The sequence below is a fragment of the Aquila chrysaetos genome, chromosome 12 (genome assembly GCF_900496995.4).
Source record: "Aquila chrysaetos chrysaetos chromosome 12, bAquChr1.4, whole genome shotgun sequence".
Lineage (NCBI taxonomy): Eukaryota > Metazoa > Chordata > Aves > Accipitriformes > Accipitridae > Aquila > Aquila chrysaetos.
In genome coordinates this window covers 9,840,998-9,855,406 of record NC_044015.1, presented here as the reverse complement: position 1 = coordinate 9,855,406, position 14,409 = coordinate 9,840,998, and the positions used below count along the sequence as shown (strand labels likewise).

The 14,409-nt window shown below is 38.2% G+C and overlaps 1 protein-coding gene across 13 annotated transcripts in view; it reads left to right on the top strand.

Annotated features, from left to right (window-relative positions):
- The window catches only part of CEP350 (centrosomal protein 350), a 79,511-nt gene that overhangs the window by 28,377 nt on the left and 36,725 nt on the right, over nt 1-14,409 (top strand). For 8 of the 13 annotated variants that reach the window (XM_030031631.2, XM_030031635.2, XM_030031632.2 and 5 more), the window contains 11 exons: nt 247-368; nt 1,981-3,044; nt 4,375-4,528; nt 5,724-5,887; nt 6,834-7,023; nt 8,568-8,788; nt 8,911-9,074; nt 9,738-9,896; nt 10,101-10,214; nt 12,159-12,295; nt 12,669-12,788. In XM_030031631.2, the coding sequence (XP_029887491.1) occupies nt 247-368; nt 1,981-3,044; nt 4,375-4,528; nt 5,724-5,887; nt 6,834-7,023; nt 8,568-8,788; nt 8,911-9,074; nt 9,738-9,896; nt 10,101-10,214; nt 12,159-12,295; nt 12,669-12,788 (2,609 nt within the window). The remainder of the gene's footprint in view (nt 1-246; nt 369-1,980; nt 3,045-4,374; nt 4,529-5,723; nt 5,888-6,833; nt 7,024-8,567; nt 8,789-8,910; nt 9,075-9,737; nt 9,897-10,100; nt 10,215-12,158; nt 12,296-12,668; nt 12,789-14,409) is intronic. The other 5 variants (XM_030031638.2, XM_030031636.2, XM_030031641.2 and 2 more) reach the window with 1 other exon arrangement.

Genomic DNA, 14,409 nt, shown 5'->3' with positions numbered 1-14,409 from the left:
GGTAAAAGACTAATATAACTTTGATGTGTTCGGCTGAACTAGTTCAGTATGTGTAGAAAGATTTTTTTCCCAGTACATTCTGCTGAGACAAAAACATAAATGTCTTGTGTTTTTAAGTCTGTGTGTGGTAGGACAGATGTGATACTACACTGAGAAATGTAAGCCTTTTCAATTTTAATGAGACAAGTACTTCTAAACTCCTGCAGACTTTTGAAAATGCGCTTTTCTGGTTGTCTTCATTTCTAGCCCAGACCTGGTTATCAACCATCTGGGGAATCTGACAAAGAAAACAAGGTTCAAGAGCGTCCTCCTAGTGCATCTTCAAGTAGTGACATGTCGCTTTCAGAACCGCAGCAGCCGCTACTGAGGTGAGCCGTTGTAGGCCTTTTGAAAGAGGAAAATACTCTAGTTTTCACCTCTGAGAAGTGAAAGTAGACTAGGCTCTTAAGTTCATGTTCTAGCAAGAGTAATTGTCTTTATGGCAATTATAATGTTTCCTCGCAGTAAAGAGGAAGCTGATGCAGGAAAGCATGTGAAAATTTTGGCTATGGGTATTTAGTGAGTCTGTAAATAAAGTGAATGGTGGTTGCTGTTAATCTTTTGCTGACATCATGAGGGTGCACATTTCATATTGGAAGACATATGTCCATTGCCATTGGACAAGAGAAGCTGGTCATATGAATACGTCTGTTGATTTTTTTCTTACTTGATTTGTTCAGTGTTTCTATTTAATCAGTTGTCTTGGACTCAGGCCTTTAGTTACTGTCTCTAAAGTACTAAAACCCTCTGCTTCTGCTTGGAACTAGCCTTTCCCTGTTACCTTTCATGCTGCTTTCCCCATTTTTAATTGTTCAATGTATTATCAAAGTTTTTCTTATTGTAAGTAAAGGTGCCTAACGAAACACTTAAATATAAGGAACTAAAAATCCTAGTTTCTTGCATATCCTTAATATCCCTGTTGTGCAAGTGTGTCTTCGTTTTTAATTACATAATGAATGCTTCTTAAATATATATACTTGCTTCATTATGTGTACCTTAACTTGGTCAAATCCATGCTGACTTTGTAAATTCAATGAGACCTGTTTCCTTTCCGGAAAAGTTCAAGGAAGCACTGGGAATGCTTTGTAGTACTGTGTACAGAATAGGCTGCTAAACCATATGGTAGTAAATATTGTTAGTGTAACATTGTAAGGAAGAAATGTAAGTACTAATAGTAGGGGAGAGATGAGACTTAAAGGGCTGCATAAGTTATTTGGAGAGCCTCATAGTAACCAGAGAAGCAGTTTTTTGTGAGGCACTTTCCAGGTTTCCTAGGGTTCAGAATATGTGTGAGTGATACTTAGTGAAGGAAGGTCTCTACAGAGCTCCTGTCATGCAAATGGGAGCTATCTGGAAATAAAAAAGATGTCTTACAGAACATTAAACATCCTTGCATTTCCGTTCCTCCTTTTCTCTAAGTGTTCTTCATGCCTACCCTAAGAGAAAGCTCCAGTGAAACATGGGCTGGCTTCAACTGGAGGGGGAAGGCTGGGGTGAAGAAATTCCAAGAAAAAAAAAAAGATGTTTCCTCCCTTTTGAAGTTAGGAAACTTTTGGAAAAGACTTACTGCTGATGATGAAAACACCCAGCTTGTTATAACTCTAAAACACACAGTACACCATAAATGGCATTTCAAATTTGGAAGGTGCTGTGTTGGTTGTGTGGAAGGCTTTTTTGTTTGTTTCTTTGGGGTTTTTTTTGTTTTGGGTTTTTTTTTGGTGTTTTTTTTTGTTGTTGTTGTTGTTGTTGTTCTTGGTGGTGGTTTTTTTTAAATAACATTCTGTAACTGTTTACTGTCCCATTCCCTGCCCCTCCAGAAAGTATTTTGATTCCACCAAAAAGTATTTCTTCCTGAAAAATAAATTTGTGGTAATGATACTTTCATCTAAAACAACAGTACTTGTGTAAGTCATCAACTTAAATGTTGATTTTTCATTTCAGGAGTGATTTGATGGAGCCTCCGTGGGTACAGCCAGACAGGTTGAGCCCAAGAGTCCAGCTCTCTCACCCGCAAGCTCTCATGGGCTCAAGTGGAGGCCCTTGCTCCCAACACTGGAGTCTGGAGCAGATGGACCTTTTGTCAAAGGAGTGTGATGCGATGTTGGCAGGCAGGAGAAGCCATGCTGCACCTATGGGATCACTGACCTTGATGCCTCAGCCATACCTGAATTCACCTGCTGCACAGCAAAATCTCTTAGTAAAACCTACTGCTAGCCAATATAAGAGCAAATTAGATCGGATTGAAGCTTTGAAAGCTACAGCTGCTTCCCTTACTAGCAGGATTGAAAGTGAAGCCAAAAAGTTGGCTGGGGCTGGTATCAATTATGGTACCATGTGGAACTCAGACCGTGAATTTATGCAAGAAAACCAGGATGATGGGCAATGGGCAAAGGCTGTGAGTCCTCCTGTGAGAGAGGAAAATGAAGATGCTTTTTCAGCCAGAATTAAAAAAATGTTGGGTACCTGTGTGTCTCATACAGCCTTTGATGACAGCCTTCCTGGGGTAGGCAACCTTAGTGAATTTAAAAAGCTTCCCGAAATGATCAGGCCTCATACTGCTGCAGTTAGCCTTGGAATGAGGTCCCCCGCTGCTAACAGGCATGAGGGGATACTAGGACATTTATCCAAGAGACAGACTGACTCCCCGGGGCGTGAAAACCAGGCTTATGCTCCAAACAAAGCTGTAATTCCTCATGAGTCCAGCATCGACTCCATCAGCGAAGGGCCTCTCCTGAGTGACAGAAGCCTCTCTGAAGAGGAAGGAAGCCAGCACAAAGAGCTGCCACTGAAGATGCTGGAGATGTTAAAAGAGAAGGATTTCTGCATTCGGGAGAGAAATGCTTTTGAGCCCATAAAGGAGTTTCAGAAAGAAGCTGAGAAGTATTTGCCACTTTTCACTCAGACAAGTGGCACACACAGCAAGGGGCCATGGGAGGAACTGGCGAAGGGAAGTCCCCACAGTGTCATCAACATCTTTGCGAAAAGTTATCAGCTTCATGGAAAAGGTAAAAATGGAAAAATTTCTTGAAGCTCTTGTGAATTACTATTTTCCTGGTCTTACTACTCCTTACACTTTATACTTCACAGGTAAGGAATGTGCTTTTAGATGTCTCAAACGTGAATCTGTGTAAGGCTTTTCTACTTTACTTTTGGATGATAAATTATTTCTCCCACCTTTTGCCTTCTTGTCTAAGGAAAAAAAGAAGAATACCCCACACACACAATTTTGGGCTGGAAGATTATTTTTGTGTTAGATTGTGCTGTATTTCTAGATCAGTAACTAATTCATATGCTAAATTACATGTATTAAGGACACGCATAATTACGGAATTGTGAATGCAAAGTTTACATTTATTGTATCCAGAATTGCATACTAAATCTAAATTGCCCAGAGTACGTTTGGAAATGGTTCTCTCCATCATGGAGAACAGACCCTCTGGATTGGAGTGTGCATCCTCCTACTATATACACACTCCAGATCATCTGTAATAACACATCATTCCTGTTTCAGTTAAGGCAGAAAGGTGAAATGCATGCTTTATGCAGCACTTATTTTGTGGCATAAACATGAGTGCTTGGATGTGTCCTGAGTTCTTGCTACACAAGAATAATATAGCTTTACTGTATTACTAGAAATGTGTAACTTCAGTGGCTGAATGATGTGGACTTTCCTTTTGCATCTTTGCTCGCAAGTTATTTGATAATGTCTCAAATTAGGGTGACAATTAAACCTCTCGTAACAATCTTTGAGAAGGTAAGGTTTTGGTGTATCAGCAGGGAAAGTCTCTTGCTTAAACAAGCCCATTTCAAGTGTTACTGTCTTAGGGTGTGCTTTACAAGTGTCTCATGCAGGATGCTTCATTTGATTTTCATTTTTTGTACAAATTTATTCGTCATTTTATGAGTACCATTTCTCTTGCCTTGAATTCCTCATTTTGAGGAGGAATGTTTTCTGACAAGTTGATTTTTATCATGTATTTTTTCTTGATTCTTTTTTTTCTTCATTTTATTTCCCTTAAAGATGATTGCATTTCAGTTTTCTGCAGATGGCTCTACTCTCAAGCACTGTGCTCTTCAAGAATGTTTTAGCTAGAGTGTGTTAACGAAGTAGAGTATTCAGTAATTTATGAAAAGATGAAGACTGCTTGTTATGTTGTGTTAAAACTGCCATGGGATATGTCTATACTGTTGTTTTCCTGATGTTTTTGTGTTTGAAAGGAAGTCTTTGTAACTTGTGGTTGGGAGCATTTTAATTCCTGCAGCTTTATTACCTGTTTTATGCACATTTGCATTTGGTATAATTTTTGTCTTTTTGCTTCTTTGTCCACACTTCAGTGTTTGACGAAAGGTTGAGTGGAGGGTCTGCCCTTCTGCGCCCTTTACTCCCTGCCATGAGCCCTCCCGAGAGCGTGGTTTCTTACGAAGATGATTTTGCCTCATCGCAGGGAAGTGGCACTTTAACAGACAAAAAGATTGCACGTGACCTCAGGTAACTCTATGTTAGACTTCTTGTAAAAATCAAAATGCATCATTTGACAGAAAATAGTTAATGCAAAATTGGTTTCATAATATGCTGGATATCTTTTCTGTTGTGCTGTATTGTAATACTAGTCAAAGTGATGAGGTATTTCCTTAGGACCTTGCGGTTAATATAGCAACTGGCATGGTTAAGACATAAAGATTAGAGTCAAGTATTCCTGTTCACTGTCTAATTTTTGTTCTTCGTTAGACTGGAAGGTAGCTTTAGGCAAGGTTCTTACGCTTTGTAGTGAGGTGAAAATTAGTTCTCCAACTTGTGTGGCTGCTATAATGCTCAATGGGTTAGTCTTTGTAATTTAGAAAAAAGAAGTTATATTTGAAAGTGTTAAAATATCTTCAGTACTTCAAAATGTTGTAAAAAGCCTATAATTACTTTCAGTAAGGGTTCAGTAATGCTTAGTAGTGGATACATAAATTGCCTGTAAGAACTTTTAAACGTTTTGTTCAGACTAAAATTTGAAGACTGTAAATTCTAGACTCTCCGTGTTACTATTGAATTCATGTGGCTTCCTGAATTTCCTAAGACCCCTGTTTTGTAATGACATATATTTACATCTTTTGGGCACCTTGGGGAAGGCCACATGTACTGTGTTTATATTGGTGGTACTTTACCTCAGAAGAAAGGAAGGTAAAAGGCAGTTTGCACACTGAAAATGTTGACTGCAAAAAATGTTTTCTTTCTGATTAAACTTCTTGATAGGTCTTCTGTTGGTATTATTTAGTATATGATGCATTACCCCCTTATTTGCAAATCTTTTGTAATCCTTTATTGAAAATCACTAATTTCTGTCAATTTACTGATGATACCTGTATGCCCAGAGATTATTTAGAATGCAGTCGTATTTGGAGTAATTCTTATGTTGTTCAATTCTGTAGTCAAATAGCTGTTAAGAGTTAGCGTTGGAAAGGATGATTGCTACCCATCTTTTACTGTTTCATATTATTGGAAGAATGTTTCAATATGTTCAATATCGTGTAAAACTTTCTACTGTTTTAGGTGTAGTAGCTTTTAATCTCAAAATCGATGCTTTTCAAGATGGGCTAATTAATACAGTTTTAGCCATCTGTGTCCAATTTACTTGTGCACAGTGTAATATGGGAGTTGGAAGTCCTTAGTTAATCGCTGTCAATGTGCTCCTTTTTAGTGTTGCTGGCAGCAGTAATTCAAGCATTCAGGAAGAAGTTCCTAGTAGGAAGTCTCCCCATGAACCTCGATCTGTAGAGCTTGCTTCTCAGCATTCATCTGGACCACGGTCTGCAGCATCTTCTCGCTCATCTGCTTCCTCTAAAAAGAAGGGGAAAAAGGAACGTAAGTGAAGTACTTCACTGTAGGGTTGGTTTTTTTTTTGAAGGAGGCTTTAGGGTTTTCTTGTTATGAAAATTGCAGTCTTTCTACATATCTAGAAACTGTAATCTAATGCAGATAGGCGGATTTATTTATTCCTCCAGTGATTCCTTCCTAAATTCTTTTTGACTGATTATTCTCTGACCTTAAAATGCATCTGAAATTAAATAGGCAAGAGGTTATTAACAGTGTTGAAAATGTTTCCTTTCCTAAACCAGCCTTCTAACAAATTAGTTAATTTTAATATCGTGTGGGAACTGTCCTCAGATTCTGGACTGAGAACATTCCAATAGACTGCTGAGAAATCTAAGTTACGGCCACATTTATGAAGGCGACAACAAGTTTGCCTGTATATGCTTCATCTTTGGATCACAGACAGTTTTCGTAGTGCACAAATTAATAAATACACTTTTTCCTAGAGTAACTTGTACATTACAAAAACATGAAGAAACTTGATATTTGGTACAGTCTTATTATATAAGCAATGGGTGACATAAGAAAAAGCTAGTTTTGAAGGCAATAAAAGGATGAGAAAAATAAGATGGGATATTCCAAATTATCTCTCTTATTATTTTTTCAAAATTCTCTAGCTTACCCAAAGAAAGCTAGGCTTTACTCTAATTATCTATTATCATGCTTGTTTTCTTTATTTAAACTGATAGCGTTCTGAAAAGTTAGCTGAGTGACACTTTTTCTGACAGTGGACACAATATGCAGAAGAGAACTTAATCTCCTGTAGGAAGCTGCCAAATTTACATTTCTTGCTTGTTGGATTTATAGATTTATAACTCAAAGGTATCTTTAAGTGGGGAAAAAAGTTCTCAATTATTTGTTTTGGGGTTCCTGATGGCTAAGATATTCATACTTGGAATACCAAATGTAAACTTTTTGCAATGTTGTTGCTTCTTAGGGTTGGACTCTTTCAATGGAAGTTCTCACCACTTCCCTATGGAAGAAGATAAAATGCTATCTGAATTAGAGTGGGGATCCCAACAGACAAAGAAGTCCTTATCAAGTAGCAGAATTTCTAGTAAAGATCATGAGCAGAACCCAGATACAGACAGCACATTAGAAAACTTATCTGGACACTCCCTAATGAGGTAACATGAACCTTGTAAAACTGTATGCAAATATAACTAAGCTTGGTAGTGTTATGGTATGTTATTAAATGGCTGTGTCTTTGGGTGTGCAAAAGGAAAGTAACAGAAATAATCAAATGTTAGTAAGATGGGCATGCAGAAAATGTTTTTTTCCCCTGTATTTTAAATATGAAAGACCAAAGTAGATGTCTGTAGTAAGAGCAAATACAAAACAGTGATTCCTCCCCAGATAACCCCTCTGTTTTTGTAAGGATAACTGGCCAATAGCGGTATCCTGTCAGGTTCAGTACCATAAGCATTAAAATACAATTTTTGTTTTCCACTTCTACAAATGGTCTGTAAGAAGTGGGGGGGGGGAGGACGGGACAGGACGACAGCTAGTCAACTTCTGCAGTCATCTTGCTCTTTTCAGCAGAATCCACAGACATTTTTGGCTAGCCTATCCAGCTCTGTGAGTTGATGCTTTTTGAGAGATGAACTGATACTCAGAAAAGAGTGTAGAAAAAGAGGAAAAAATTCTAATTTTCTGTTGCAACCTCTGTATGTCTAGCTGTGAATGCAGTTTTTCTGCTAATTGTGCAATGAAGATGGTTATGAAATACTCAGTTTTCACTGCACTTTTTTCTAAAAAGCAACAAATAATACGAATGGTCTCTCACTCATTCTGTGTGGGTATAGAGTGGTTCCAAGGTATTGACTTATATTGATGACTTTCAGTGATGCCCAGTTTTGGGTTTGAAAGGTCCTGTGACCTACTAAGATGTGCCAAGTAAAGCAGAACGTCTTCCTAAGGGATTTAAGCAGCCACTGTTAATCCTCTTTGGCTTAATAAAATTGGAATGGTAAATTTAAGAAGTGTCTGCATAATTTTTTGTATGTTTGGAAAGCGATGTCTTCAACTGTCTCTTAAGAAGAAATGTTTCTGTAGTATTTTACTGGTTAAGTCAAGTTTTGGTCTTCAGGCATTTCATTGCATTTTGGTGAAAGAGATTGAGACTCAGGGCAGTGGTTTATCACATTCAGTTGCATTCATATGCTGACAGTAACCTGTTTACTTTTTAAAAATACTGTTCATCGTATTTTGATATCAAAATATAGCCCTGATTTCCTGTGAGTAAAACAAATTTCTTCACTCAGACTCTCAAAACAGATGTGTAAATGCACATGCAGGTGAGTGCATCCTGCAATGCGACGTTCCTAACAGAAGGCATTGAAACTGCTTGTCTGGTCATGTAGAACATGTAGATACTATGTTAATTTTTTTTTTTTTTTTTTTTGGTGTGTGGTAACTAGGTTTAATACTTGGCGGAAAAATTAAGTGCTCTAGAAACTTAACCCTAAACTGATATACAGGTACAAAGCCCGTCTTATGAGACCATTTCCTAAAGGCAGACTGGGCCTGTGCAAACCATAAAAGACTGTGCCTTTTGCGTGGATTTGTTTGGTGTATATAAATGGAAGAACTAGGTTATTGCTTTATTGTCTTATCAAATGGCTGGACTTAGAACAATATTGACTCCTTTCTTTTTTTGTTTCATTGTCAGTTTCTCAGACAAGGGGAGATCCCAGAAGACACCGACTTCTTCCCCATCTTCTGGTTCCCAAAAAATGTTGCAGTTTGATTCTATAGGCAATACAGCAGAAAGGGTCAAGTCACCTGCTGGCTTTCCTGGAAGTACAGCATCAGGGCTGAAGCCTAACATAGCCTTCCCTGACTTGAGTCTGGGAACTAGTAGGTCTGTAGCAGGAGCAGCCTCGGCGAGTGGTGAGTTGTTTTGTTAAAACCATACTAATCCCAGAGCAGGTTGTTTTGGGTTTTTTTTTCTTTATTTTTTGATGCGGGGCACTAAAGTCTCTGGAGGTTGACTAGTAAGTCTTATCCTGCAGGATGTATGCGCTTCTCCCCTGCTGGTCTTCAGCATCGTTTATCAGCAGAATTGAACTACCTTAGTGCTATTGAGGAGTCTGTGCGACAGCTTTCAGATGTAGAACGAGTACGAGGCATATCACTTGCACAGCAGGAGAGCGTTTCTTTGGCTCAGATTCTAAAGGTAATGGAAAAATACTTCCTTGTCTTAACCTTCCTTTTTTATTCTGCAAGAAAATTAGTCAAATTGGGCAAGTTATGCTTTTGTTAGCAATGCAGAGAAATCATCATGGGCGTGATGGAGCATCTCTGATAACGTCAGTTTTTTAGGATTAATATCTGTTATCTTTCCTATTTTAAGTCGACACCAAGGAACTGGTGACTCTAGAATATGTGTCATTAATATACCATTAGCTGGAATCACTGCTTTGGTTGTGTACTTCAGTAAAATAAAAACTTGATTATTTACTAGGTTTGATGTTCGGTCCCAATGCCATGCAGTGTAGTTGTTCAGGCTGGATCATTTGTCTTATTCCATGAAAAGGATATTTTTGTTTGAAATTTCTTATGTTGACAAGATTGCTTTTTCTAGTTTGTTGAATTAATTGGTCTCCTAAATCATCTTTCTTTCTACACTGTGATGGAAGAGTATGGGGAATGTGCATTGTCTACTGCCTACTTAAAAAGGGAGGGTCAGTCGGTAGGCTGGAAATTTTACTTTAGCAGAAGAGGCACCACCAGTAGAGTAGATCTAGATCTTTCAGAGGTGGTTGCAGCCAGGGGCTAAGGCAAAAAAAGCTATTCACATTTAACTTGCATGATGAAAACTTGTTTTCCTAATCTGTAGGCACAGCAGCAGCGCCATGAACGGGACTTAGCCCTTTTGAAAATCAAGGCCGAACAAGAAGCTTTAGAAAGTCAGAGACAACTGGACGAGGCAAGGCAGAAGGCAGCTCAGGTAATGCTGCCCTTCAAAAAATGTGGAGTGTGTAAGAGGCAAAATGCTGTAAGTAAATCCGTGCCTACAAGTATTTTTAATTTGGAGCTGGGAACATATGGAAGTGGTGAAGGGGTTTAATAGAGCTGAAAAAAGCTCTTAGGGTCCAATTGCCAATTTCAAACTTTTTTCCCCCAGATTGTGAGAAATGAAACTGTAGTTATTATAGCCAGAAAATTTTGAAGGGCTGAACTGGCTGTGTTTTCTGCATAGGTACATGCAGAGTCACTTCAGCATCTCGTCCAGTCACGGCAGGAGGCTGTACAAGAGACCCCATGTAAGGCTGCAGCCAAGCAGGCAGAAACCGCAGCTCACCAGATCCATGAGGTGAGGTCCTGAGTGAAAGGAAAAAGCTGTTCTAATTTCAGTATTATTTTGAATACTATTTTGCCTCTAGGTTGTTCTCTGTTCAGTGTCATTCTCAGTGCAACTTCTTCACCTTCATAACATGACAAATGATGGGACTTCAAAGGAGCTTTTCTGGCATCGTTACTCAGAAGTCAGTCAGCAGCCTTAAATCCCTGTTCACTATTCTTATGATCTTCCAGTTAACGAACTGTTAAGAAGTTTGTTCTTCCAGGATAGATTGATGATAGTGAACACAACATCTTTAATTTGTAAGAGTTCCACTCCATCAGGGATTGATCCTGTATCTGTTTCATGTGCAAATTAAATTAGAAAAGCAGGGAAATAGCAATTTTGCTTACTTTTGAAGGTAGACCAACAAATAAATAAAAAAAAAACAGGAGGAGGGGAGGATCTTCAGCAGAGCTCTTAATGTGGTATAGAGTTTGAAGTTTTCTTTTTTTGAGTTGCTTCTCATTCTTCTCGTGGCATACAGAATATTTATTAGTTTTCAGTTTTGTTTATCAGTTTTTATACTTTTTGTTCCCAACATGTAGCAGTTGCTTCACTCATAGCTAAGGAAACACAGTAGCCAGAAAATGCTTTTGCTTTTTCATAGTTTAGCAATCACAATGACTGTGCATTAGGGTTATGGGATGGAGTGTGGAAGGCTGGTGGGTATGAACATAATTGTTTCTTCAAGGCTTATGTACATTTTGGTGCTCAGCAAGGCTGTTTTTGTGATAGGTAATGGGACTGTAGAATAATACTGATGTACTTGTTCAGGGCTTTGCTACATATGTGAAGTTTAATTTTTGAAGAGACAAGAATGGGTTAGGTTAAAGGAGCAGAAAAGCTCAGGCATCTGAGATACATGCAGTGGTAGTTGATAGCAGGTAGCAAAGTCTTGGATAAAGACAAAGAAACATTTGTAGTTTATAGAGCCAAAGTGAGTGAAAACTAATTAAGAAACAAGGTAGAAGAAACAAAGACAGCTTTTATTTGGTGTAAGATTTTAATTTCTTTTCTTGCTCTAAGTTTGAAGTCTGAGAGTAAGAGGTGCTTGTGGAGAGGTTGTTGGGGGTGACCTGGTCAGTGATGATGGGCTAGCAGAGTAGCTTTTCTATCCACGTTCACTAGTGACTCCTGATATTCACTTGTTTTTATAAAATTGCATGCATTACAATTAATGCATATATTAATTGAAGAATTAATGAAGAAGCTCAGTATGTGTATTGGAAGTTATTGAAATACAGCTTATTGCTACCTTCAAAACCAACCTGAGTTTCCTGCTGTACAAGAGGCAGATGTTTGAACAAGAAGAAAAATAGTAAATTCTAAAGCTTCTAAAAACCAGTGTTATCTGCTGTGATTTCTGAAGCTCTTCTTATTTCTAGTCAAGTACACAGTGACTGCTGTAGGTTAAAAAGGAAAAATTCATGGCTATCTGTTAATTTAATGTTGCCAATTTTAGACCTGGTAGTTTGCATAATATTGGAACTTTAAACCTATTGCTTCCTTTAGAGTGGAAATAATATTTCTTGCTCTTTGGGCAAGATGCACTTTCAAATGAAAAAGAAAACATTGTTTCTGGCTTTTTTTTTTTTTCCCCCTAATGTTTTATTATGTGGGAATCATTCTAGTGATCAGAGTTTGCTTAAGTTGATCAGAATGATATGGTAAGTAGTGCCTTGCATGTCTATAGTTTCATATCAATAATTCCTCTCTGCTTAAATTAAAAAATATGTATTTACGGAGCAGTATGCACTTTTTACAACCAAAATTGGTAAGTATGTAACTACAAACCATCTCAAAACCATGTCTTACAAGTTTGTTCAATAAATCAGTAAATTGACTATTTTCTCTTTCAAAACCATTTTGATGCTAATAAGCTCATTGTATTCCTTTGGTTTTTATTGTACTCAGATGACAGAGTTAGCACGAACCCAGATCTCAGATACCATCAGCGCTCCAGCTGCTCCGGTCACCACCTTGTTTGACCACCAGCGGCAGCATCATTCAGAGTTCATGAAGCAACTGAGAGCCCGAACTGATACAAACAGGTTTTCTCTAATGTTTCACATCTTGGGAAGGGGGAAGTAAGATAGTTAGGTTTTGCTTCACCTGTTCTTGAAGAAAATTGTAAGATGTCATAATGAATGAGCATTTAAAAAGAAGAATTTAAATTCCATCTTTACGCCCTCAACAGTGTACGCCAAAGGTGGCATTAACTGGTTATATGAAGCTCTATATAAAAGAGTAGAAAAAGATGCTCTAAGTGTTTTCTGGGATGATTTAACTAGTCTAAGCTTTAAGTGGTCTTTTCAGAAATTTTAACTGTTACTACTTCTAGTAAACTGATGAAAGCTTGTGAAAACTGTATTAGTCTTTGTTTTAAGAGAACACAGATTCACCCAAAACGCTTCTCTTTCTCAGGAAATGTGAGTATCCTGCCATGTCACAAGGTAAAGAGGAGCCAGGTGACTCGAAACAGACATACTCACCGATGTTTGATAGTTATTCAGAGTCCTCAAGATCAAAGGTTCATGATCAGAGGTAAGAAGGGTTTAGATTACACAGGATTTTTTTGCTATAAATAAGAACTAAAGTACAAAGGAATATCAAGATAGTTCTGTCAGTATTTTTAAAAAAAAAAAGAGGGAAAGTCAGTATTAAACCTTCAACAGGTAAACCTGTCTTATATTCCAGAGCTTGAAGGTTTACGTGTCTACTAGAATTGACTTTGTCTTTAATTAAAAGTCCTACTATACTGTGGTCCACAGTGTAATAGTATGTTGTGTGTTAATATCTTTAGTTTTGAATTTGCTGTTCTAATTGGACGCTTTTCTCTTTCCTAACTTTAGAATAATTGAGTTCCACATTTGTTTACTCATTCAGCTGAATTAGCAAGAGTCTAGCAAGCAGGTGAAGGGAAATGGTTATTGCCCCCTGTTTAGCTCTTGCGAGACTGTATCTGGAATACAGTGTCCACTTTTGGGCTCCTTTGTAAAGAGAAGACTAACATACTGATGCAATTCTAGTGGTGAACCACCAAAGATGGTTAGGAGGCTGGAGTACATGATATAAAAGAGAGGCTGAAGGAACTGAGCTAACTTAACCTGGAAAAGAGAAGGCTAAGGGAACAGAGATCTAGTTGCAGTATCCTAAAGGTGGGTTGTTAGGGAACATGAGGCTTGACTCTTCTTGGAGGTGCACAGTGAGATGGCAAAAGGCAATGGTGACAGATTCCAGAAAGGGGAAAATCATTGGGAAAAAAAATGCTCCCTGCGAGAGTGGTGAAACACTGGATTGGAGGTGCAGGTAGGTTGTGGGAACCTCTGTCCTTGCAGGTGTTCAGAACTTGGACAAGGCCTTGACTTTGGTTGCATGAAATACCTTCAGAAATTGTTGAGCTGAGACTATTCTGATTTCTGTGCTGTGGCCTACTTGCATACTTCTATTGCATCACCTTTATAACCTAAAAGTCACTTTAAGTCTCTGTTTATCTCAGTCTTTTTCCCTGTTCTAAATATTTGCAATTTATGGCCTTCTCATTTTGCTCTGTGTCTTTTTGAAATGGACTAGAACATAGACTGGAGCATATGTTCTGAAAACTCAGTGCAGGGACCTGTGGAACTGCCTACTCTGTAATGTGCATTACTTTCTATTCTGTTCTCTGTGTATCTGGCTGTTTTGTTAGGGTTGGTTTTTCTTCACTTCTGCTTTGCACTGGCTTGAGTTTTTACATGAAGTGCCTGAAGTGCTGCTTGCCTGAGGTTTAGATTTGACTCATTTCTGGTGTTATTTTTCAGTGTCTTGCCTGTGGATTTCAGCTTTTTGTTTCCTGATCACTCACCTGATCTAGTTAGGTCCCATGAAGTTTCTCACAGCCCTTCTCTGATCTTGACCAACTAGAATGATTTTGTCCTCTTGTAGTTCTAATTTGAAACAGTATCACGGTCTTGCTCATACTTTTTAAAGACTGTAAGGAGAGATGTTTGCAGTGGTTTATCATCAATACTCATTGCCAGGTAGAGGGTGTGCATACCTACAAACCACTTGCATTCTAAGGCAGAATAAAAGTAACAAGTTCTGCTGTCAATCAGCAGCTTGATGAGACTTGGAATTTTGAAGTAGCCAAGCAGCATTTTAAAAACAAACCCAAACCCTCTGCATG